At 49.0% G+C, this 25,433-nt stretch overlaps 1 protein-coding gene across 3 annotated transcripts in view; it reads left to right on the top strand.

The window, feature by feature from the left end:
* The first annotated feature begins 692 nt into the window (after positions 1 to 692).
* LMF1 (lipase maturation factor 1) overlaps positions 693 to 25,433 on the top strand; it is a 137,020-nt gene continuing 112,279 nt past the window's right edge. The window contains exons 1-3 of one of the 3 annotated variants that reach the window (XM_058035552.1): positions 693 to 1,504; positions 9,563 to 9,872; positions 21,319 to 21,329. In XM_058035552.1, coding sequence (XP_057891535.1) covers positions 1,291 to 1,504; positions 9,563 to 9,872; positions 21,319 to 21,329 — 535 coding nt within the window. In that variant the 5' untranslated portion in view covers positions 693 to 1,290. The other 2 variants (XM_058035554.1, XM_058035553.1) reach the window with 2 other exon arrangements.

Here is a 25,433-nt window from a genome sequence, read left to right as displayed (position 1 = left end):
AGGGAGATCCACACCCTCCCTGTCCCACGGCGCTGCCACCTCCATGAAAACCAGTTTTTCTATAAATTGAAGTGGAATTTGTGTTAATCTGTCCTGAGCTCAGCCGGTCCGAGCATGGTGCTGACAACTCCAAGGCTGTGGATTCAATGAGAGCCATTCACTGAAGGGACTCCATCATCCTTGCCAGTCCCTTCTAAAACAGAATATTCTGCGATTTGGGTTCTGATTTAGCTTAGGATATCACTGCTCATCCTGTCACTGAGCACCACAGAACAGAGCCCGGCATTATCCTCCAAAACACCTTGGAAATATTTTAATAGATGTGATCCCCTCTCCCCTTCCCTCCTCCAGCCCGCCCCAGCTCCCTCAGCCTCATCACAGAGACGCTCCAGTCATCTCACACCTCCGCAGCCGCGCTGGCCTCTTACTTTATTTAATATTTTAATTTTTTAAATAAAACTTCGCATTTTCTCGCCGGTTCGCAGAGAATTCTCCGCGTTTTCCCCCTATTTTTCCCCATCCTCGCCGTGTCCCCTCACGTCCCGCTCCGCCGGGCCGCACACTCTCGCTATACCCGACACTGTGGCCTCGCTTTGAAGAGCGTTCTGCCCTTTTTGCCCCACTTGTGCCCGTTTTGCCCCATTTCTACCCGTTTTTCCTGGTTTTCCTCTAGTTTTCCCCATCCCCTCACGTCACACGCTCGCTGTCCCCGACACGGCGGCGCCGCTTTGAAGGTCAGTTTCTCCTCATTTCTGCCCCCTTTGCCCCATTTCTGCCAGTTTCTACCCATTTCTGTCCTTTTTGCCCCGTTTCTGCTCTTTTTGCCTCATATCTGCCCGTTTTGCCCCGTTTCTCCCCGTCCCCGCCGTGTCGCCTCACGTCCCGCCCCGCCGGGCCGCACACGCTCGCTATACCCGACACGGCGGCCCCGCTCTGAAGAGCAGTCTGTCAGTTTCTTCCCATTTCTATCAGTTTCTCCCAATTTCTGCCCCTTTTGCCCCATTTCTGCCAGTTTCTCCCATTTTCTGCCAGTTTCACCCCATTTCTGCCCGTTTTGTCCCATTTTTGCCCGTTTTGCCTCATTTCTCCCTGTTTTCTCCGCGTCCCCGCCGTGTCCCCTCACGCCCCGCTCCGCCTGGCCGCACACGCTCGCCGCGCCCGACACGGCGCCGCCGCTTTGCAGCGCGTTTTCCCCATTTCTGCCCGTTTTTCACCATTTCTGCCCGTTTTCCCCCTATTTTCCTCCCGTTCCAGCCGTGTCCCCTCACGGCCCGCCCCGCCGGGCCGCACATGCTCGCTGTGCCCGACATGGCGGCTCCCAGCGCGGGGCTGCGCCAGCGCCGCCCGGGCCGGGCCGGAGCCCCCGATGGAGATCCCGGAGCGGCCCCCGCTGCATCCCCCGAGCCCCCCGAGGCCGGGCTCGCTGCTGCGGCCCCGCCGCTCTCCCCGGGCACCTTCTGGCTGACCCGCATCGTGCTGCTGCGCTCCATTGCCTTCCTGTACTGTGAGTGCCGGGCGGGCGCTGATCCCCCCGCGCTGTCCCCGAGTGGTGCCCGGGGACGGCTGGAGCTGTGCCAGGGAGGGCTGAGGGAGAGCAGGGAGAGGTTTTGCCGTTTTCCCATCCCCCGAGGGTGCTGGTGCACTGAGCAGGCTCCCCAGGGAATAAGCACATTCTCAGAGCTGCCAGAGGAGCCCTCCGCTCCCAAGCACGTGGTGGCATCCTTGGGGATGTTACAGGAACAGCGGCTGGACCTGACGATCCCTGCAGGACCCTCCCACTTGGGAATATTCTATCATTTTATGATCATTGTGGATGATCATAAAATCTCTGCATATTCCATGATTCTCTCCTTTCCCCGTCCCACTTTCCTGGGGGATTGGGGATGGCTGGATGGGGTTAGTGATGCTGGAAGCTGGTGGAGCTGGAAGGAGAACTTTGCTCACACCACGAGGCTGGCATCTCTCAGCAGAGCTGCTCGGAGCTGTTCATCCTTTCCCTTGAAGCTGCGAGCTCGCAGTGCAAGAGAGGAACTCTTTGTCCTATAGCAGGACTGCAGGGACAGATGCCATCCCTGGGTGCCAGCATCACCAACAGCCAGGACCTAGAGTCAACATGACCTTAAAATATTCCACAGTGAAAGCAGTTTCCAGCCTCTGCCGTGCTCCTTCGCCTCTTGCTTTGGCACTGAGAGCTGTGCTCAGAGCCCACTGGTGCTCTGCTTAAAAATATTTACAGTGAAACCGAAACTGACAAGTAACACACTACGGTACAAATTCTAAACTTGCCCCAGATTTGTCCACAGAATCGTTAGAATTTGTAGCCTGCCAGCCTGCTTAGATTATTTTGCATCAAAACCATGCAGAAGTTGTAGTTTCGTATGGCTTTGACACGCGCTCTGGTTCTAGTTTGGTTTCAGCTCTCGGTGAAATGCGAGGTTATGACTCTTTCAGTCAAAATGAAAGCGATTTTGATATTCCCCCGTGTGTAAATCCAGGCTGCTGAGTTTCCCGTGGCTCCGTTTGCAGTTTCCTTATGAAAAACTGATTAGTGCTCTGTGCTGTGCCTTCAGTGGAGGCTGCTGCTGCTGCTGCCCAGGGTGGATTTGGGGTGATAAATGTGCCACACCTGGGACCAAAGGGGTGTTGGGGGTGGGAAGGGAGCAGGGGCTGGCTGGAGGGGTGGGAATTGGTGGAAATCAAAGGTGTGGGACCCTTGTGGTGAGTGGGACACCTGGGACAACGAGGATCTGATTGGGTTCAGGTGAGTTACAGGTGGAAGCAATTGAAGCTGATGGGCTGCAGGAGAAAAGGAGGCTGGGAGGGGCTGGGCCAGAGGGTGAAGCTGAGTTTGCAGGTTGGTGAGTGAATGTGGGCTGCTAAAAAAAGGGGGATAATTCTTTGTGGTGGTTTTTCAAGTAGGAGAGAGGAGTGAGAATGGCTGAAAGTTGTGGGGAGACCCCAGAATACCTCTATAGTGTGGGGTGAGGAAACCTTTTGGAGAGTGGGGTGGCAGAGGGAGAGTTTGGGGTACTGAAGCTGTAAGGAGCAGGGCAGGAGAATGTTTGTGTCCCTTGTTAAGGGAAGAGGTGGAGGAGAGGAAAAGTTCACCTGCTTGTTGTGCAACTTGTGCTTGGCTGCGCTCAGGCCCTGGGGAGTTCTGCTGCTGCCTTGGGGTGAGCCAAATGAACCAAAGCCAGGAAGCTGGGCCTGCTTTGAGACAGGACACATTCCTACAGGCAGCAGGGCTGAGGCTGGCAGTGCCGGAGAGGTGCCCCACAAGAATTTGTGGGGTGGAAAGTGCTTGTTATGTGTGAGCTGGAGTTGTGAGCGGGCAGATTCCCCTGGATGCTCCAGTGGGAAGGAGGCTTTGCCCTTTGATCTCTTTGGAGTGCCTGGCTTTAAAAACAGCAGAAAACAATTCTGTGCCTCAGTGCCAAGCTGCTCTTGCAGGTTTTTTTCTGGAGATGGAAGCATTTAGTGTGACAGCTGATTTTTCTCCCAGACGCGGCGATTCCGCACACACCGAGGCTCAGACTCGCTGAGGAGACGGTTGATGCCGTTGTGACAGTTTGACATTCCTCAGCCGTGGGATGGTTTCCCCCCTTCTTTCATTTCACCCTTTCATGTGTAACCCTTTCCTTTCCCATTTCTCTGGGGGGGGATTTGTGTTAAGGTGTTGGGGAATGTGGTCAGGGCTCAGCTCTGGGAGCTCAGGGATTGTTCCACTCCTGGGTGGAAGAGTGAGGAACCTTGAGGATGGGGTGGAGAGAAACACGGTTTGGGGTGTGCAGTGACCCCAAAGTGTGCTCTGAGGGCTTGTCACCTCCTTCCTGCCCCCACCCCGTTCCCAAGGGGGTGTTCATTGCCTGCTATGGTATGGGAGATGTTTTCCCCGTGTGGAAGGAGGACAGGCAGAGCAAGGCAGGTCTGGAGTGTCCCTCTGTGTGCACTCCCCCTTTGCTTTTGCTCTCCTCTTCTTTTTTTGTGTCTTTTGAAGGGGTTTTCCAGAAGCAGCTTGAGCCTGGGAAGTCCCTGGCAAAGCAGCTCCTGTGAGAGGCAGGTTGGAAATGGGAGGTGGGAGAAGATCTGAGGGTTTGGAGAGGTCAGAGACCAACCCCACCTGCTGCTGGCAGGGAAAGTGGATCCAGCTGAAAGGGCTCTGTGAGGTTTGGTCCTTACAGCATTGTCCTGTCCCTCTATCCCTTGGAAATGGTCTCTCTCTGTTTCCTGGTGGCTCCTTCAGGTCCTAGAAGGCCCCAGTGAGGTCATCCCAGAGCTTCTCCTCTCCAGGTGAACAACCCCAGCTCTCCCAGCAGAGCTGCTCCATCCCTCTGCTCATCCTGGTGCCTCCTCTAGACTCTCTCCAGGTGCTCCCTGTGCTGGGACCCTGGAGCTGGAGGCAGCTCTGCAGGTGGGGTCTCACCCGAGCAGGGCAGAGGTTTGGCCAGATGTCACTTGGAGATTTGCAGCTTTTCCACCCTGGTCTTACCCTGTGGCAGGGATGGGTTTTTTGGCAATACAGAAATACCTTGAGGTCTCGTTGGAAGTGCTCTTACAGGTAAATAGCTGGTCCCAAAGCTCTCAACAACAAATGTGCATTATTTGCTCCCTTCACCCTCCTTCTAAATCATTTCTAAGTGCTCTTTTTGGGTGATTACCATCATCAGATTCCAGCTGTAGAAGTGTCAGTAATTAGATACCACCCTCCCCAATCTCAGCCAGGCTCTGTGGAGAGCTTTGAAATAAAAGCTATTATTTAAATCCAGTTTATCTTCCTTCTCGTTATGTATTGTTTAATAGTATTTTCTTTCCCCAGCGCCAGAGCTACGGGAGGTTCAGGCTCCTTCTTCCTCACTGTGAAATCCAAAGCCCTCTCGGGGGGTTTGGCTTCCTGTAGGCTCCTGGCTCTCCCCGGTGTCCTTCCTCCTCTCTTTCTCTGCCATCTCCCCTGCCTTCCCTTCCCTCAGCTTTATTCACAGGCTCCCAGTAGCGTTCAGCCTGCCTGCTCAGGGTTAAAGAACATCTCCAGGCACTTTTGCTGCCCTGAGAGGTTTTATTGCAGCTCAGTGCTCCTTGGCAGGGCTGTGCAGCACCAGCTCTGGGTCCTCTGAGCAGCTGCATCCCCCTGGAATGGGAATAAAAAATAACAAAAGTGGAGAAGGGAATCTCTCTCCCTGTCTTCTCCTTGTCCAAAGCCCCTTTGGAGCAGAGGGATCTTCCCAGGGCATCCTCCAGCTGTGGGCTGGGGTGGTTTTGGACAGAAAAAGCTTCCCTTTGGGTCTCAGGCTATTTCCACAGCTTTTCAAACAAGGAGGCAGCTGGGAGATAAGAACTTCAAACCCTCCCCTCGAGCAACCACCCCAAAGTCTTCAGCTTGGCCATGAAAGACAAGGAAACAAAAAAGATGTTAAGGGCAGAGCACTCTGTGTGGTTTCTGTGGGTGCTTGGCTTCACCCTTTTGCTCAGTGCTCTGCTGTTGTTGCTTCTGTGTTGCAAAACTTTGCAGGGGAATTCATCAATTGAAAATTTATTTGATTCATTTCTCTGGAAATAAAACACCAGGAATATTCTGCTCTTTCTTCTTTCCAGCAGTGCAACCTCAGCTTGCAGCATCCAGCTCAGGGCCTGTTCAAATGCCTCCTTGGGTCAAAGGGGCACTTGATAAACTGCTCCAGGCAGAGTTTGTGTGTGTGTGTGCAAAATGTAGTTTGGGTTTCAGGCAAACCTCTGTGCTCTTGGTTCAGTTCTTCTTGTGGTTTGGGCATCAAGGAAAAGTTAAGACTTCTTTTAACAAGAGGAGGGGAAGACAGAAAAAGCCATATGACCGGAAAGTTTTGGATTTCACATCTTTAAATCTTTCCTGAGCATGAAAAATGGGGTTCTCTCCTTCTCCCACCATGACAGTCTGAGCCTGGACTGAGGGAAGGGAGCTGAGGTGCCAGGGAAATCTGGATGGAGTGAATCCCTTTGGATGGGGATGCTTGGGTGGTGGTTATTGGTACCAAGGGGGGAGATGGGAGGCTGGGAGGGGGGAGAGTTAATGGAAAAGTACAGTGAGGCACCTTCTGAGGTGAGGATAAGTATGGAAGGTCTATTAGCAGCCCTGGTAATTTGCATGTATTATGTAAAGCTCAGCTGGCAGCAAGGAGAGCTCCCATGTGAGCTGTCAGAGGCTCGGCAGTGGGAGGCAGACCTGGAGCTGCTCTGTTCCCTCCACCTGCACAGCCCCAGGAACGGCACATCCAGGTGCCACAGGGGGCTGGGCACTCCCAGATCCTGGAATTGCCCCTGGGAAGGGAAGCACAGGCAGTGAGCCCAGGGTGATGGGGTTTGTGCCAGGGCTGGAGGTTTGGAGGGTGCAGAATCCCAGGGAAAAGCCCCAGGAGCAAGGAGAGGTGGGGCAGAGTGTGCCCCAAGCCCAGCAGGGTGGTGATGCTGCCACTCAGTGCCCAAAGTTGAGCTGGAAGATGCAGAGTGAAAATCCCCAAACATGAGGCCACAGGGAGAGAGGTTCCAGAAAAAGGATTAAGGAGGAGGAAGGAGCACAGGCTTTGGGGGAAAAGGGATTTTTATACCCCCTGACCAAGCCACACTTCAAGGGAAGGCTCCTGGAGAAGGCAGCAGGGTCTGTTACACTGAATTTTAAGCTCCAGTTTCTCTGGGCTTCAGGGAGAGGAAGCAATGACAAGCTGATAAATAACTTCCCTTTTTCCCTCCTGGGTCTGAGCATCTCCTGTGCTCCTGAAATCCTCTGCAGCTTCTTTAGTTTCAGCTCTTCCCCGTGTCCAGCAGCACAGGAACTGCGGCCTGGGGGGGAACCTCAGGAGATGGAGCAGGGATGGATGAAGGTGGAGCTGGATGGGGATGAGCCCATCCCAAAGACGCTGGGGATGGGTGGAGAGGGAGCCTGAGCGATCCCAGAGTGAGCATGGGGACTGTCCAGGAGAGGGAGCTGGACCCGGGACGGAGCTCTGGGAGTGCGAGCATCACCTGGCAGGTGATGGATCAGACACAGCTGGAACCGTGGGGTTTGCTTGGGGGCACGTGAATCCTCCCAAAATCAGGGCTGGGGCTGCGTGGTTTTCATTGTGGGTGGAAATCCCAGCAGTGGGAAGTGGGAAAATCCCTTTGGAGCCTGAGCTGGGCCATCCGAAATGTGCATTTCATGGCAACTCCAACCCATCTTTCACTGTCAGCAGGGTTCTGTCCATCCAGTGTGCACTGTGCTGGAATTGCTGCTGTTTGTTTTTCCTAATTTACCCTTTCCTTGTTTGTCTCGTGCACAGCACAGGGGTCTAATTTGGACTTTTTTTAGGCAAAAACCTGCTCAGCATTTATGGGTTGGGGCAGCAATTCTGGAGCATTTAGAGGTGAATTTGATTAGCACTTTTGGAAAACTGTGCAGCAAATTGCAGTGTTAATCATGGGAAATCAAGCCACGGGGTTTTAAGGCAGAACTGGCTTTCAGCTGGCTTTTTTAAAGCCAAAAATGAAGATATTAAGCTATCTAAAGCTCAGAAGAATTATTTTATTTCTGCTGGTTTCATGTCAGGCTTTCTGATTACACAGTTGTGCTGTGCTGAGTGTTGGTGGAAAAATATGGGTAAAATAGAAAACACTTAATTTGTGTCCCAGAACTGATCCTGTAGTGTTTGAATCGGCTTTTCTCATGTCTCTCCCTATCCATAATTGAGGAAAATAACTGAAGAAAAATGTCTTTTATTTGTAAAATCATTCACTGTGTAGAAAAGATGGATGGGAAGAGACACAACCCATTAGCTCCCAACTTTATTGTGCCATCCCTGGGGTTCAGGATCTTGTGGAATCAAAGGGAACCCTCCCAGTGACCTCTGCTGTGTGCTGCTGATGACTTTTAGTGGTTTTTAAATGAGAATAAAACCCATGGCTGTGTGCAGAGAGCTGGGGGAGCGTTAAGTGGATTAAGTGGAACCCACTGGAGACCTTTGTCTGGGGAATGGGACTTTCAGTCGGATTCCCTGGGGCTGCAGACTTTGGGTTGCTGCTTCAGACTTCAAAGAAATGGGAATTTGGGCTCTGATTTCACACAGCCTCTCCCCCAGTGCTCCCAGTGAGAGACACCAGATGAACACCAGGGTTGTTGTTTGCAGAATGCCAGCATTGAGATAAGGAAGGAAACAGATTTGATCATTAACCAAGGAAGATTGGGGAGGGGAACAAATTGGCTTTTTCCAGGAGCTCTGGTGCTGCTGCCCATGACGTGGCTGGTGTTTGGGTAATGTTTGAAGGATGGGTAAATTAGTGGATGCTGCCTAATCAGGAAATGTTGGCCTTCCTCATTTTTTATTTTTTTTTTTCCCTGAGACATGGAGATTACTGGAGTTACAAACTGCAAATTGGTAACTGCAGGAGATGCCTAAAATATGAGATAATGCCTAAAAACTGCCCAACTTTCTCTGTAGGACATCAAATGCTAGGTCTATGAGCTGTAATTAAATTGCTGATGTGCTGTTAAAAAAAGCAGCTGGCTGGCCTAAGAGTGTCCAGCAGCAACACTATAAATGGGACAGCTGCAAGGACATGGAAAAGGGGGAATTTAAGGGGTGGGAAAATGGTAAAATTTTGGATTTCCAACCTTCCAGGGTGTGAGAGGGTGCAGAGAGTCAGAGCTGCTGTTCTGGGCAGTTGTGGTGGTGAGCTGTGAGCTCAAAGAATTGAGGGTGCTCTGAGCAGCTCTGGGGTCCTCAGCATGGGAAGGAATTGGAGCAATTCCAGAGCTGGAGGCAGGCTGGCAGAGCTGGGGGTGCTCACCTGGTGAAGGGAGGGCTCCAGGGAGAGCCCAGAGCCCTTTCCAGAGCTTAAAGGGCTCCAGGAGAGCTGGAGAGGGACTGGGGACAAGGGATGGAGGGACAGGACCCAGGGAATGGCTCCCACTGCCAGAGGGCAGGGATGGATGGGACATTGGGAATTGGGAATTGTTCCCTGGCAGGGTGGGCAGGCCCTGGCACAGCTGTGGCTGCCCTTGGATCCCTGGCAGTGCCCAGGGCCAGGCTGGAGCAGCCTGGGACAGTGGAAGTGTCCCTGCCCATGGCAGGGGTGGCATGAGAGGATCTCCAAGGTCCCTTCCAGCCCAAACCATCCTGGGTTCTATGAACAACTCATTATTGGTGTAGATGAGTTTAAGCTATCTAATTAACAATATTTTGATCTATGAAGTGTTTTCAATACAAGGAAAATATTCTGGTACTGGGTAGATGCCCACGTAATGTTAAATAAAGGTGGAGATCTGTTCTCCTCCAAAGCCAAGTCAGGATTTACAGAATTCCTTTGCCTGCTGCACTGTGGTTCATAGAAACCACAGAATCCTGGGATGGTTTGGGTTGGAAAGGACCTTTAAAGGTCCTCCAGGTGCAACCCAGGGCACCTTTTGTTGGGCCCTGTAGTGACTGTGTTGGGTTTTAATGGAGAAAGGACTTGGGAATAAATTCCTTCCAAGAATGACTTCCCTAATTTTGGGTTCCAGTCCTCTCCCTCATCCTGGGTGATTCCTCACACAGTTTTTCCCTCTCTTTTTCCCCTGCAGTTGTGGCCTTCCTGGTGGCCTTTCACCAGAACAAGCAGCTGATAGGGGAGAAGGGGCTGCTCCCCTGCAAGCTCTACCTGCAGGATGTCAAGAAATACTTCAAGGGCAAGGTTGGCCTGGATGCCCTGAGCTATGCCCCCACTCTCATCTGGTTCCTGGACTGGTCTGCCATGGACAGCACCCTGGACTGCCTGGCCCTGGCTGGCCTGGCAGGGGCAGCCTTTGTGCTGCTGACTGGCTGTGCCAACATGGTCCTCATGTTCCTGCTGTGGCTCCTCTACCTCTCCCTGGTCAACGTTGGACAGATCTGGTGGGTCCTCAGTCCCTCTGCTCTGCTTTTCCCTCGTGCTCTTTGTGGTACACGTTGATTTTTCCTGGTGCAGTTTGGGTTTCCAGTCTAATTTGAGATTGCTTCTCATCAGATTATCCCTGTAGGAATGTGAGATAAGGACAGCACCTGGCAGGAATGATTTATGGGCACAAATGATTTATGGAATGTCTTAGCTGGGATATCTGCCCTGAGTTCTCCTTTGCTCATTGGTGCAGGGTGGGATTTGATGATCTTTGTTCCATAATTCCATGGCCTTCCATAATTCCCTGACATTCCACACCGTTGTCCCAGCTGTGCAGTGCTTCCCCTCATGGTTGTTGAAGGCAATTCCCTCAATCATTGCTTTTAGGGTTTTTTAGGGTTTCTCAGTTTTCAGCTCTGTCCAGGAGAGAGCTGCAATCTGTGTTTCACACCAAGCACAGAAAGTTTGTGGGGGGAAAAGGAGACACCCTGACTCCTGCAGGGGAGGCTGTGCTGCTGAAATAAAGGGTTTGGCTGGTTCTTGCTGTTGTTCAGGTCCCAAATGCATTGTTTGAAAGAGGATGAAAACACCAAATCTCATCAGGTCAGCCCCTGAGATGCCTCTGCTTGCAGCTGAGCTCATGGGGAGGGAAAAGCTTCTGCCATCAGGAGGTGCCCAGGGAGATTCTTCCCAAATGTTCTGGCTTCACAGCAGGGCACCTTTTCCCCAGATGGGCTCAGTGGGTTTGATTTTAAGGGCTTGCATGTGCTGCCCCATTCATTCCCATCCTACTGCAGCTGGAATGTCAGTGGGTGAAGGAGAGCAGCCTCTGAAAAGCTCCATTCTCTGAGCTCTTAACTCAGCACCTACCTAAAGCTGGGACACCAAGCCACAGAGCTGCACAAATAACTCAGTGGATGGTTTTCCATTGCCTGTTCCCAAATTATTCCAGGATTTCTTCTCTGTTTTCTGGATGTTTTAATGTGGAAGGGCAGGAATTCAAGCATCCTCCTGCTCTGGCTTCCAGGGGTACAGGAGCCCCTGGCTGTGATCCTTGACTTCCTCCTCTTTGTGTTTCTGTTTGGAGGGGAGAAGGGAAAAATCCCAAAAACCTCCCCCTGAAGCTGCCAAGGTTTTGAGGCTCAGCTCTGGAGCTGCAGTGACTGCAGGGCTGGAGGTTTGATCTGTTAATTCCTGGAGCAGTGGGATAATTAAGACAGGCTCTCTTCATTAGTGCCCACAGCTCTCTGGAGTGCTCCCTGTGCTCGAGAGCTCTTGTAGTTTTATTATTTTTAAAACCCCACCTGCAATGTGGGTTTTTTCCATGTTTTGGGGCAGTGAGTGCTGTGCTGCTCCTCTGCTCCCACTTTTCCTGGCATGGGGGGTCCTGGCTCCTCTAACATCCTGCAGAACTCCTGAAGTCTTCCCAAAATAATTCCAGTTGTGCCTGGTGAGCTCTGGATGGCTCTTTTGGCACTTTTTAAAGGAAGAGGCAAAGGGTGGGGGGTACAGAGAGGAGCCCTTACCCAAACCCCAGTTCCTGAGCAGGGGAAGCTCAGGGATGAGTGCTGGGGTCCCCTCCCAGCTCCAGGACAATGATCCTGGCAGGAATGCCCCTGGAGCCTGTTGTGCTTGAAAGGAATTGACTCCTGATACCTGAGATAAGGCTGGATTTATTTTTTCCCCTCCTTTGCTCCTTCAGATTTGGGGGTTGAAATTTAGCCTGGTGTACAACAAAAACTCACCAAGGGGAAAGGGGTAAGAGAAAGGGGGGATTAGAGGTGTTCCCTCAGCTGCTTTTCCTCTTAATTTCAGTATTAATCAGGAAATGAGGTGGAAGAGCTGAGGGAGAAGACTCCAGCTCATTTTCCATCAGATCCTCTGGAATAACCCAGGTTATTCCAGTGTGGCATGGAACTCTCAGGACAGAGGGGTGCTGACTGCTTCCAGTGCAGGGAAACAAAAGGAAAGAGCAAAGCAGGGCTCACTCAATGCTCCCTGTCCTTCAGGAGTTGTGGTGCTGCAAAGGGAGGGGCTCAGAGTACCCAAAATCTGCAGTATTGGCCCTAAAACCAAGGCTGGCCCTAAAACCAAGGCTGACTTTATATTTCCTCCTCACAATGGTTTCTAGGTGGGGTTAGATGGGGCAGTGATTGTCTTGCTCCCAGTTTGGGGCAGGCTGAGAGGTTTTGATGGGTTATGTTGCTTCTCCAGAGCACCTGAAGGGGAGCCCAGCTCTCCTGAAATGGGGAGGGCAATGCCAGGCATTCCTGGCTGGAGTGATGAGGCAGCCCAGCAGAGAGGTCTCTGAAATGAGCAGGAAATTCCTCCTGTGGCCCAAATATATTTTTAAAATCCTTTGTGGCTGAAAATAAAAACATTATTTTGATTTTTTTCGTGCAACCCTGCTGTCCCTATCCACTGGCCAAGCTGGGCTCCTGTGAGCCACCCCTGTGGGCGCTCCCCATCCACCAGGATCCTCTGCTGAGCCTCCCTGGGAAGCCCCTCCAGGGCAGATGCAGCAGGATCAGCAGGAATAGAGCTCTCTTCTCTAGGCCAGAGAGGCACAATTTATTCCTTTTATCGCCCTTTTGTCTATTTTAATTTTAAATGTCCCTATTTGTTTTGGGCTGCTGAAGGAGCAGCTCTTTCAACTGCTGCCCAGCTGGCTTGGGCTCAGCCAGGGGAAGCTTCAGAAGAGCAAAGTGTGGCCTTTGAAGGGCAGGACACATTCCCTGCCTGCCCTGGCCCCACCTGGCAGCTGGGGACAGCACAGCTGAGGGTCTGAAACCCCTCAGAAAACTCCTCTGAGCTGTTTGCAGGATAAGGAGTGTTTGGGCAGCCTAAAATCTCAAGAACCAGGCCCAGCTTGTGTCCCTTGGCTTTGCCAGTTTGTTGTGCCTGACTCTCAGCAGCCTGCAATGAGATGCACTTTGGTGGCTCTCACAGTGAAGAGACCTTGCAGAGAAATGGATTTATTTTGGTGCCTGGGAAGTGTGGGGTGGGGATTGCTTTCCACCTTGAAAGCTTTCCACCTTGAAATGTGGTGGTTTTGTCATGCTGGGTTTCCCAAACCAGCTGTGGCTCTGTGCAGACTGAACCTGGATGTGTTTGGGGTCAAGGCCACCCACGTGATGGTGTCACACTTTCCATCAGAAGCTCAGTGTGTCTGCCTTAATATACTGGATTTTTTTTCTTTTTCCCCATCTGCCACTTTGAACTTTTTCCTTTTGAAGTAGGAGACTGTCAAGAAGTTCAAAATCTGCCAGGGCAGAGGAATATTTAATATCTGACCTGTTGGGTGAAGTGCTGAATCGTTATGTTCATTTTAACCTTGATTATTCCTGTCATTTTTGCAGTAGTAAAATAGGAGTAAAGTGGTGGTAGTCAGTTTGAGTCGAGTAGAAGCTGTTTTAAAAGATTTTTGTGGGAATTCCTTGTAGCCCAACATCCACTTTGCAGCTTGTCCAGAGTGCAGCTCCACTGGTCCCACACAAATAGCTTTGCCTTTCTCCCCACTTCCTCCTGAATATTCCTATGGTGGGTTTTCATCCATTTAAACAGGAATATGGGAAAAGCTTGGTTGGTTTAATCAAAATTCTCATTGCAGGTGACCCCAGGAAGGCTCCATTTGTGGTGTGGGATTGTGTTTGTGGGGATGAGCAGGACAAGCTCTGTGGGAGAGGCTTCCAGCAGGAATTAAATCAGTTTTGTACCAGAATCACTAATGCACTTCTAAAATGACTGAGTAATTCTGGGATAAATTCACTTTTATCCCCCAGTAAGGTGTCTCCAGAGAGCTATTACATTTTCTTATAGAAACAAACTTTTCAGCTACTCTGCCACTGATCTCCTGTTTCTTCTCCTGTTGTTTCCTCCCTTCCAGCATTTCCAACTGGCATCTGCAAACCCTTCCTTCCCCTGGGTTATTGTGTTCCCAAAGCTCATTGCCCGTTGTCAGACAGCACAGATTAAAAAAGAAAAAAAAATAGCTGGAATTATGGGATTTTAAATCCTGTTGCCTTTATTTTCATTCTAGATTCTGGTTGAGTTACAGGAGCTCAAGGGAATAAGTTAAACAAGGCAATAAATAAAATGTTATAGCATGAGGTGGCTGCAAGGTTCTTTTTAGTGGAGTCTTCCCTTGTGGAAAAGAGTGGTGCAGCAGGGATTTGGGGGGTCCAGAGAAGGACCAGGCAGGGATTTGGGGTCAGAAAAGGACCAGGCAGGGATTTGGGGCCAGAGAAGGACCAGGCAGCTCCTTTTTATCCTTCAAGGAATATGAAATTTGCCCTTTGAAGCCCAAAATATTGCCCAGAGTGGAGGAGATGCCTCAGTTTCTGCCCCCAAGTTCCTGGTGGTTTTTCACCTTTAGCTGCTGGAACAGAGCAGCTTGAAAGTTTCACATTAAAGGAGATTTTGGCAGTTCAAGTGTGCAGCAGGTCAGGCAGGCTTGGCTCTGGGCAGGTGGTTTAATTGCAATTAATTGAGTGTCCTCAGGAGTTCATCTGCAGCAGAGAAAGGGGAAGGGCTGGAGTGTGGTGGAGGGTTTGTTTTATTCTCATTAAAAAGCACCTGAACCATGCAGGATTTAATCAGGGGCTGGGTCAGGCTGAGCTCCTGAGCTCAGGAGATGCTCAGGGAGTGTTTTCCCTCTCCAGGAGCATCTGAGTGGCCATGAAATGAACCTCTTCCAGTGCTTTTTCCTCTGATTTTCTCCACCTTTGGGTTCTGAGACTTTAGGTGCTTTGTCCAGAGTGATCCAGCCTGGTAAAGGTTGGAGGCAGGTCTTTGAGTTCCTTACTCCAGGTTGGAAAGCAGCCAGGGTGTGAATCAGGGCGGATTTTGCAAAACATTCCCATTTTTAAGCACTTTTGTTTGTGACCCTTGGATGGTGACAGCATGAGAATGTGGATGGGATCATCCTGGAGTGGTTTGGGTTGGAAGGGAATTTAAGGATGATCCCATTCCACCCCTATCCCAGCTCCATCCTCGGCCCATCCTGGGGGAGCCCTGTCCTGAGCAGCAAATTAAAAATCCCCCTTGGAGCTCCAGCAGCCCAAGGCAGCAGGAATCAGTGGATTTTTAAGCACTTTGGATAATTCAGGAAGATTTTTTTCTATGAAAAAAAAGGGGTGTCACTCCTGTGGGATTGTGTTTGTGGGGATGAGCAGGACAAGCTCTGTGGGAGAGGCTTCCAACAGGAATTAAATCAGTTTTTGTACCAGAATCTCTAAGACTCTTCTGAAACGACTGAGTAATTCTGGGATAAATTCACAGTAAGGTGTCTGAACAATCAGGGGCTGTGAAGAAAGGAATGGCAGCCTGGGTGTCCTGGGTTTTATCAGGACACGTGGGGAGTTCCCAGGGATCCGTGCACAGGCAGGAGTGGATGTGGCAGCTGTGCTTGACAGGGTGACCTTGGCAGGGGCTCCCCATCAGTCTCTGTCCTGCTTTATCATGTCTGGAAGTGATGCAAGCTTGTACTGAGGGGCTGTAATTCTTAACTGAGACCAGCTTTCCCTTCAGGTTGGAAGTGGAAGCAGAAATTCCTGTTGTGCCTGAATCCAGTGTCCAGTTTTGTGTGTTAAAAAGAAATATCTTTAGATAAATCTCATTACCCAAACCACCTTGGTGCCTTTGCTAAATTGGAGGCTTTTAGAGGCTTGTAAACAGAACCCCTTTTGCAACCTGGCTTTTCCCCAGCTCTCCAAAATACCCCAAAAACAACACCTAGAAAAGTCAGAATATCTCATTCCTTAATCAGGCCTTGGCAGGGAAGCTCAGGAATTTCTTTGTTATCTCAGCCTCGCATCCCTTTTTGCTGGGAGCTGCCCTCCCTGTGTCCCCAGCAAGAAAAGATGATCTCTGCAAACATCAAGCCAGAGTTGCAGGATCTCAGGGGGTCATCCTTCCTGCCCAGGAAGCTGCTTTTTGGCACTTCCTCCCCGCCCAGAAGAGAGGGAATGGATCGGTTTCAAAGAATGCTGCGAGCAGCCCTGAGCGCTGGGGATGACACATTAATGAAAACAAAGATTAATTCCATGTGACACCGCTGCCTTGCAGCACAACTGGGAGCTAATGAAGCTAATGAGAACCATATTTGGGCTGAGAGATGGAAATTGAATCGTGCCTGATGGCAGAAATGAATTACTGGATGTTTCCCCCCCACTCCCAGCATGAGGAAGGTTTTCCCCTCCTTGCCCTGGGTTGGGGTTGGGATTGGGGTGGGAGCAGCCCTTGAGAGGTCCCAGTGGGGTCTGCTCAGGGTGGGCAGCAGGAGCTGATCCGTGGCTGGAATGTGGGAGGTTGCTGGTCCTGGGTGAGGTGGGTGCAGGTGGCACTGGGCAGTCCCAGTCTGCAGAGGCCAGGCCCACAGAGATCCATTAATGCAATTACAATTATGCAATATTTATAATGCATAAATTCATTATATATAAAAATATTATATTACATATGCAATATATATGCATTTATGTTGCATATATATTATATGCAGTAGAAATGCCTATATTTACATGCATTTATTTTAAAATGCAGTTAAAGGATTCCTTCCTCTTTTAATCAACCAATTACTGACACCCTGTTTTCCCGGGATTTTGCCTGCAGAACCTTTCTGCTGGTAGCAGCAGGATCACAGCAGTGCTCAGGGGGTGATTCCCATGTTCTGGGTCCTGGATGTGTCCAGGCTGATCCCGGGGTTTCCCATCAGTGTCCAGTGCTCCTGCTGCTGGGGCTCACCCCAGCCCAAGGATGCTCAGCCTGGCCTCTGATCCTTTCTCCCCTCTCCCTGGGCTCAGCGTGCAGCTCCCAGTGGGATTCCCAGAGCTGCCACCTGCTCTTGGCTCTGGCAGCATTTGGCCAAAGCAAACCCCACTGGAGTCTGACAAGCTGTGCAGGCTGTGGAGCCATCTGTGACTTTGGGAAGGAGCATGGGCAGAGTTGCTGAGTGCTGTGCTCAGCCTCATCATTCACGTTTGCTCTCCTGACCTGACCTTGCCAGATGGGTGTTTTGTATCACAGTGTGATGTTTTGGGAGGAGCCAGGTGGGTGCACAGGGTGGGACATCCCATTCCTCACCCCTGCTTGGCTCCAGTCCTGCTCAGGTGTGACCGTGTTCACAGGGGTGTTCAGGTGAGAGAAAGAGATGAGAATGTTTACTCCATGTTCAGGAGGCTTGATTTATTATTTTATGATATATATTACATTAAAACTATACTAAAAGAATAGAAAAGAAAAAGTTCCCATCAGAAGGCAAGGCTAAGAATAGAAAGGAATCAAAAATAAAAGTTTGTGTCTCAGACAGCTGGGCTGTAATTGGCCATAATTATTAACATCCAAGATGGGCCAATCACAGATAGACCTGTTGCATTCCACAGCAGCAGATAATCTGTTTACACTTTGTTCCTGAAGCCTCTCAGCTTCTCAGCAGGAAAAAATCCTAAGGAAAGGATTTTCATGAAAAGATGTCTGCAACACCCAGACACCTTTCCCATCACGAGGAGCCAACCTCCTCCTGCTCCTCATGCTTTATTTTTAATGCTAGCCCCATTCCTCCCATTTCAGTGTGGATGTTGTAATTACAGAGCACAGAATCCCAGCTTTTAGAGCTCTGTGACCACAAGAAAGTGAATCCAGAAACCAGACTGGTTTCATTTGCTCCCATTCCAGCTGATTTCCTCCCCCCACCATGGCTGTGCAGTGCTGAAGGCTTGGCAGGGACCAAAACCAGCTGTCAAAAAGGTTTCTTACCCCCACACTTTTAAGTTAATGATATTCTGAAATTAATGGTGCACCAGGCTAATCCTGGATCTCATTTGGATGGATTTTGCCAGGGATGTTTCCCAACTGGGCTGGGGAAGTAAATCCCCAGGTCCAAGGAAAAAAGAAAAAAAGGGGGTGTTTTCCATCCTGAGTGTTTACAGCTTTAATTTGGTTGGTATATTGTGGTTTTCCATGAGCTTTCAGTAACTTTTGGAAGCTGTGGATGAGCTTTTCCACTGCTCAGAGCCAGGGAAGTGGCAGTGTCTGGGTGTCCCCCTGCTCTGGAGGTGGCTGTGGGCACAGCAGAGGCTCCAGCCTTGGCACAGGGGGAAAAGCTGAAGGAGCTGAGTTGGATTAGCTGAGGGAAAATTTAATAAGCTAATTTAAGTAATTAGCTGAGGGAAAGGAGACAGAGCAAAGGTGTGTGAAAGAACAGAGAGGTTGGAACCCTGGCACAGAGGGGTTGTGGAGCCATCCCTGGAGGTGTCCCTGGACAGGGTTTGGGGACAGTGGGAGATGGCCCTGCCACGGCAGGGGTGGCACTGTGTGGGATTTGGGCTCTTTCTGACCCAAACCATCCCAGGTTCTGTTCTCTGTCCTGTGTCCCTGGGGACAGGACCAGGAGCTGCTGGTTTGTGTGCTGGGAGGGCAGATCCAGGTCAGGTTTAAGGAAAAGCCTCCTAAATGTCCATGTGGAATAATCCCAGGCTGGGTGCCTGGACAGGGAGGGGAAATCTCAATTTCTGCCTTGCCAGGCCTCTGGCTGAGGTGGTTCTCTCACAGTCCTATCCTGGGACAGGTGCATTTCCCACATTTTCTGTACTTCCATGGCTTAACCCTTTAACACCCTGCTGGATCTGTGGCAGGTGGCTCATGCAGCTTTCCCTGTCCCTGTGCAATCCAAGTGCAATATACTTTGAATCAGCAGAATTTCTGCATTTGACAACGTGCAGATCAAAAGTTCTGCTGGTGAAATTTACCCCCAGGCCTGTGATATCAAATCCTTCCAATTTGGGAAGGAAGCTCCATTTGGTTGCCTGCTGTGACCTGAGGCTGCTCCAGGGCAGATGATCCCCCGGGATGGGAATGCAGATCCATCCCTCCCTGCCAGAGGGGAGACCTGCAGAGTTAAAACGCCACATTCCCAACTCGCAGTGGAGCTCCCACCTTGTGGAGACCTCCTAGAAACCTTTTGGGAACCAAATCCTGGTGGGGAATAGAAAACATGCCTGTACCCATAACTTTTCCCACATCCCAAGCTCCGGAGCCCAGGGAAGGAGAGGGATTTGTGATGGAATATCCAAGTTGCCATCTGGGATCACTTTCCATGGGGATGTTCTCTGTGGGGAGCAGCAGTGGGAGCTGTTAACGCCAGCTGCAGATTTAGGGATGAGCAGGGAATTCTCCTCCCTGTGGGAATTCAGCTGGAAGGAGCTGGTGGTGTTGGCACTGCTGGGGTGGAGCTGGTTTTACTCTTTTTATTACAAATTCAGCTGGGTTTTCCTCAGAACATCCAGAATTTATAGATGTAAACCAGAGTTTATAGATGTAAAGGTAAAACCTGCCTAGTTTATCTTATTTTTAATGGACTCTATTTGGAATGTTATTTTGGGAATGTTTTACAGGTTTAGAAACCCCTATCCCCAACAACCCCTGCATTAAATAACCTGAGCAGCTCTGGGGCAGCTGAGTGGAGAAGGAAATGTGAATTTCTGGGGCAAGTCTGGCTGGTGAGCTCCTCCTCCAGCAAATAAAACCCCTCATCTCCCCTGCTTTGCATGCAGGAAAAGAGGAGTTCTCTGGAAAATGTGGAATTTTGTGTTGGGTGGGGAATTCCTGCTCCCTGGAAGGTTTTGGAGAGCTGTATCCTCAAACCCCTGACAGCAGGGAGTGCTTTCCTTGGGAATAATGGGGTTCAAAGCAGGTTTTGCTCTCAGTTTTTACTTTTCAGGAATACAGTGAAGCCAGAATTAATCATCAGGACGAGGTGGTGAAAACAATTTCACTCAAATATTAAATGATGTTTATGATTACCAGCTGATCCAGGCTAAGTGGGACATGGGCTTTCCTCCCCTGACAAGTCAGGGCTGAAAATGTTGTCTCTTCCAGCAGAAAACAGCCCTGACATCATTTTTTAATGGCATTTATGCAATCCAAGTGCAACATACTTTGAATCAGCAGAATTTCTGCATTTGACAACATGCAGATCAGAAGTTCTGCTGGTGAAATTTACCCCCAGGCCTGTGATCTCAAATCCATGTTTTTCCTCATTATCTGTTGGGAATGTTTCAAATACCAAAATGTGGGGGAAAAAAACCAAACACATTTTTAATAAATACTTCTGTTAACTCATTATAGGCACCTTGAAAAGGAAAAGTGGTGATTAAATTCTAAACCCCCAGCCTGAAATCTGTGGGAATTGGGTACCTGCCCTGCTTGTACCTATTAAAATCTAAGAAATCCCTGCAAGAATTCCTGCTGCTTTTATGGATTCAGAGTGGGCCATTTGGTTTGGTTTCCTTGGCATTTGTCTCGCAGGCTTCTTCAGAGAAATAAATCCACAAGTGTTTGCCTGTCATCACATGATGGGGCAGGGAGCCTGGATTGATGTAATCAGCACCAGACACACGTCAGAAAACTTCATGTGGCTCAGCAAAATACAATATTTTATTAATTCCTCATTTGGGGGGGGTGTTTTAAATGAGCCTCAGGGGGTTCTTAGCTTGTGCCAAGAAATGAGAATGGTTCCTGTGAGTTGGTGTTGGTGGAGATCAGCAAAGTGAGGTTCCCTTAATGACAAATAACTTCATAAAAAGCTGCTTTTATTATTCATTAAATTACAAATTATCCTGCCTTTTTTTTTTCTCTTTATACATCAGTAAATCTGTAGGAAATTGTTGTTAAATATGGTGTAAAATATTGAGGTTGATTGGTTCAAAAAACTATCAATGATGAGTATAAAATGCAATTTATTCAGCATATTTTCAGTCATTGCAAATCCTTCTAAAAATCTTTGAAACCTGGTGTGTTTCTTAGTATTGGGGTGAGTTTTTTTGGTTTAGTTTAATATGCTACAAATACATATAAATAAATACAAATACAAACATAAATACAAATATATAAAACCAAAACAAATACATATAAATAAACTACAAATATGTAGAAATAAACAAATACACATACATATAAATAGTTACAAATATATAAAAATAAATAAGTACAAATAAATACAAATACATATAAATAAATACAAATTCCTGTTGTGGGATTGAAGCCATACTGGAAATAAACACAATTTGAAGAACAGCATCTTAAAACTTGCTCAGCTTTGGGATTAAAAGTCAGTTTTAGTCAGAATTGATAATTTTACAGATAATCACCGTGGTGCAGCTGAGGCTGAAGGGAATTGCAGTGGGAGAAGCAGGAGCAGCCCTTCTGTGTCCCAAAGAAAGGCAGCAATTCCTTGGAGTGCTGAGCAGCCCAAAAATTCAGGAATTTTCTCCTCTTCCATTTCCATGCAGCAGCATTTTCCCATTTTTGGTACATTTTATGCAATTCAGGACTTTTCTGTACTCCCTGCCAGCGTTTTGAAACTCCAAATATTGGAAGTGAGGAACAAAACCAACACAAGACATCGTTCCCTTGAATTTATCCACCCCAATTTTAATTCTTTTGCTTTCTCTTCATTTTGTTTTGCAGGTATTCCTTTGGTAAGTGACTAAAAATGGGCCAAAAGCTGCAGTAATGTTTTGTTGATACATTGTGGGTATGTAGCTTTTTCATTTTTCCAGCTTGTCTTGCTCTTCCTCTGGCATGTTTAAATTTTTTCTCTTTCTCTTTCGCCTGGCATATTTAAACTTTGTGGGTTTTTTAATTTAAGGGTGGTTTTTATTAAGTTTATCTTTTTATTAAGCTTTTGATTAAATTTCACTGCATTTCTTTCTGCCCACGTGCCCTTAAAGAGAAAATTCTGTAAATTGAGGATGAGGGGAGTTGATGGCAAGTTGATGTTTGAGATGAAGGGAATGAAGGACATTGCTGGGAGGGAATCTCTTGCTCCCAAATTCCCTTTCCAAGGTGATTTGGGTATCAGGAACCTCTTATTCCTGTCATGGGCTTTTTCCTGGGCTGAGCTGCAGGCATTGCTCTCTTGGAGGTCTGGGTTGTTTTTGTTTTTTTTCTCCCAGATGGATTTTTTTGCAGTTTTCCAACCCATTCTTAAATGGAAGATTACAAATCCTTCTGGAAGCATTCCTCTCTGTGGAAATATTAGGAAAACTGATTTTCTGGGTGTTGCTGCCATGGAATAACACCTTAAATCAGCCTTTTTGGCTGTGTTTTCTCGCTTCAGGAATGGCATGGGTGGGTGGAGAAGGACTCTGGATGATGGCTGGAAATGGGATTTGTTTTCTGAATCTGGTTATTCAGAAAGGAGGCACAAGAATGGTCAAATTCCATTTGTGTGTTCCAGGGAGGTTTAATCCCTTTTCCTTCTGGGCATTGCAGCTGTCTCCTCATGGAATGTTCTGAAATTCAGGTTGCTCCTTGAACTGTCTGAGGGTTTCTGGGAATGCTGATGTGGAGACCAGAATATGGAGAATTCTCCATTCTGCTCCATAAAGCATTCCAGATAATTCTTCCCTGTTAAATGTGGGTATTTAATCCAGGACAGCACAAACCCAGAGGACTGGACTGGAGCTGCTCATCCTCTGGGTGTGCTGCTGATGGGTGTAGAGAAATGGTTTGTTTGTGTTGTTTTTCAAGTGGTGTTTCATATTTTTTTGGCTTTTCCTTGTGTCCCAAGTGGAGATCCCCCTCCAAGGAGCCCTTTGTACCCAGTGGGGTCTCTCCCTTCCCCGTTTTTGGCATGAGGGCTCCTTCGGAATGAGATGAAGGAGATGTAAATCTGCAGTTCCTTTTGTCAGAATACAGGAAAACCACAATATTTTTGTTATAATATAGCTGAAACAACAGCATTGTCATCCATTGCTGGGGCAGTACATTAAATATTGCTGAGCTCTGGAAGCCTCATTCTTTGGGAGCATCCACTTCAAAGCAAGATCCTTTAAAAAAAAGAAATTCCTGGAGAGTTCTTTGTAAGTGCTGACTGTTTCCTATCCCCCTCCAGGAAGTGAGGGTTTTTTTCTTTTTTGCTGCATCTCAGGATGGATTTTGGTAGCCTCTATTCAATCTCCAGGCTGTCCCTGTGAATTTTAAAGAACTCCAGAGCCTGGAAGCTGTGGGATCAACTGTTATTGCCACAGGTTTTACTCTTTGCTCTTAGTCCTGGTTGGGGAAAAGGGATTAAAAATCCTCCTCACTGGAGGGAAGGAGCTGAGAACCAGGAGTGCAGAGCCCCAGGCTGGGCTGTTCATCCCTGGAAGCTGAGGAGCTGCTCAGGGAGGGAGATGCTGGAGTGAGCATCAGCCAGGCCTGGAATCAGCTGAGCTGGGACCACTTTAGGCTGAGTTTATTGTTACTGTGATGTAAACCTGGCTTTGGAGCTAGTGGGGTGGTGAGGGCACCTGGGACCTTTCCTGTAGATGGGCACAGATCCAGGGGCACTTTTCCTCCTTATTTTTGGAAGGACACAGTTCTGGAGAGGCTGTTCCTGGCTGGGTTTTTGGGATGAGATGGATGGATGGATGGATCCATGGATGGATGGATCCATGGATGGCTGGATGTGCTGCCTGCCCTCACTGCAGCACAGCTGCAGGACCAGGCTGCTTTTCCAGGGCATTCCTGGCTTCTCCATCCTCAGCTTCAATCTCCTCCTGGAGTTTTGCTGTTCCAAGGCTTTTCCCTCGTGTTCTCCCTGGTCCTGGTAGCCTGGCTCAGCTCTGCCTCTCTCCAGGTTCCCCTGTGCTGCTGGGATTAGAAATTGCTGCTTTATTCTTCCTGAAAATCCAGGAGCTGTGTTATCCTGGCTTGGAATGAGACCAGAACTGCCTCAGCAGGTCTGTGGTGGTGCCACCTTTGCTGATTCTGGTTTTCCCTGGGTTCTCTCCTAGAGCAGGAGGAAGCTTCTGCCTGAGATACCCCTGAGGACTCCTTTTTTTCCCAGTGAAAGTCTGGGATTCCATGTAGGGATTTATTATCCCTGCTCTAGCAGACGTTTGGAAAAGGTGCTGCTCTTTTCCAGGATTTCTTTTTCCTCTTTTTTTCTGCTCTGCCTTCTGGTTTTAAGGAACCCTCAGATATTCAGAAGAGGCTTTGAGGGTCCTGAGTCTGTCTTGGCTAAAAAATGGTGGCACTGGGGAGTTAAAAGCAGGAAAGCTGCAAGGATGGAGTGAGTTGTAGTGGATCTGTGTAGAGGGAAAACCCAGGGAAAATGAGGTCACTGTCCAGAGAGATCCTGAAGTGTCCCAGTGGTTTTGGATCCCTGTTCCCAGCAAGGAGCAGGCAGGAAGGGCAGGAATGGCTCTGCTGCCCTCGTGGCTATCAATGGGATCATTAAACAGAAGGGATGGAGCAGCAGCTGATCCCATTTGACTCCTGATGCTCCGGAGTGTCCTGTGTGGAGCCAAAGCAAATGTTTCCTTAGGGATCATTCCAGAGCGCCTGGCTCCTGCTCTCCTTGCAGGCCAGAATTAGAAGCACATTTTAAAAGCAGAATTCTTTTTTTTTTTTTCCCCCCTCCCTCCCCCAGCAAACTTCCTTGTTAATTTTGGTGTGGAGAAAAGACAATCCCAGAACAAACTCTGGAGGTTTTTTTCCCCATTATCTGTAAACATGGAATGAGCAAATAACTGAATTCCTACCCAAAATGTCCCCCAATTTGATATTGCATCTATTAGCTCAGAATTTGAGCTGAAGTGTGTTTTGATTAGAAGTAGAATAAAAAGTTGAGAGCCGAGTATTTGTAATTCTCCATCACTTGTTAAATCCTCACTCTTTGCTTCAATGCAAATTGTTCCAAGGAGGATTTTCTTTTAAAAGGTCTTCAGGGATCTCGAATTTTAGATGTGCATTGACATAAAATTAAATGTTGGAGTGCACAGCTGGGGTTCTGGGTGAGATGGAGGAGATGTTGCTGCTCTGCGAGTGTTCCCAGGGAAGGGGGGAAGTTTTCCTTTAGCTGCTCCAGCCTGGAGAGCAGCTCTGTGGTCATGGAGGAAGACTAGAGGAAAATGAAACAACTGAGGTCAAACTTCAGGGGTGCAGGTCCTGAAGTTTGGTGGGAATGGGCTGAGCTGGAGATTGCTGCAGACCCCTCTGCAGAGGGGGAGGCTGCCCAGGTGAATTCCCTTATTTTGAAGGGTTTTTGTGGCTGCTCCATCCCTGGGAGAGTCCGAGGCCAGGCTGGAGCAGACCTGGGATAGTGGGAAAGCCTAAAGCTCCCTTGCAGCCCATTCCAGTGTGGGATCCTGTGGCATTCCACATGGCAGCACAGGATCCCCAAGCGCTGGTTGTGTGGGGGGACCCTGGCAGCAGGACATGGGTTTGGGCTTTTCCATGTTATTCCCAGAGAACTCTGCTGCATTCCCAGCAGGACACCCTGGATCTCAGAGCCCCTGGCAATGGCTGCACCCCCAGCTGGCCACAGGCTGCTCTTTATTCACCCCCCACACCAGGATGGGAGGGCTGGAGCTGCTTCCCAACCATTCCTGCCTAATATTGGGATCTGCTGTTCCTATTGCTGCTGTAAGAGTGGGAAACTTTTCTCTCTGTCTTATTAAATCTATTTTTCAAGCTGTCACTTAAGCAGGTCTAGTGACAGAGTCGGATGTTTATGTGGCCCTGGACACTTGAACTCTGGTGTTTTCAATCACAACAGCACCTTTTGCCAGCCGGTCTGAATTAAAAACTCCCCC

This window comes from Melospiza georgiana, chromosome 16, assembly GCF_028018845.1.
Source record: "Melospiza georgiana isolate bMelGeo1 chromosome 16, bMelGeo1.pri, whole genome shotgun sequence".
NCBI lineage: Eukaryota > Metazoa > Chordata > Aves > Passeriformes > Passerellidae > Melospiza > Melospiza georgiana.
This window is presented reverse-complemented; position numbering and strand designations above follow the sequence as displayed.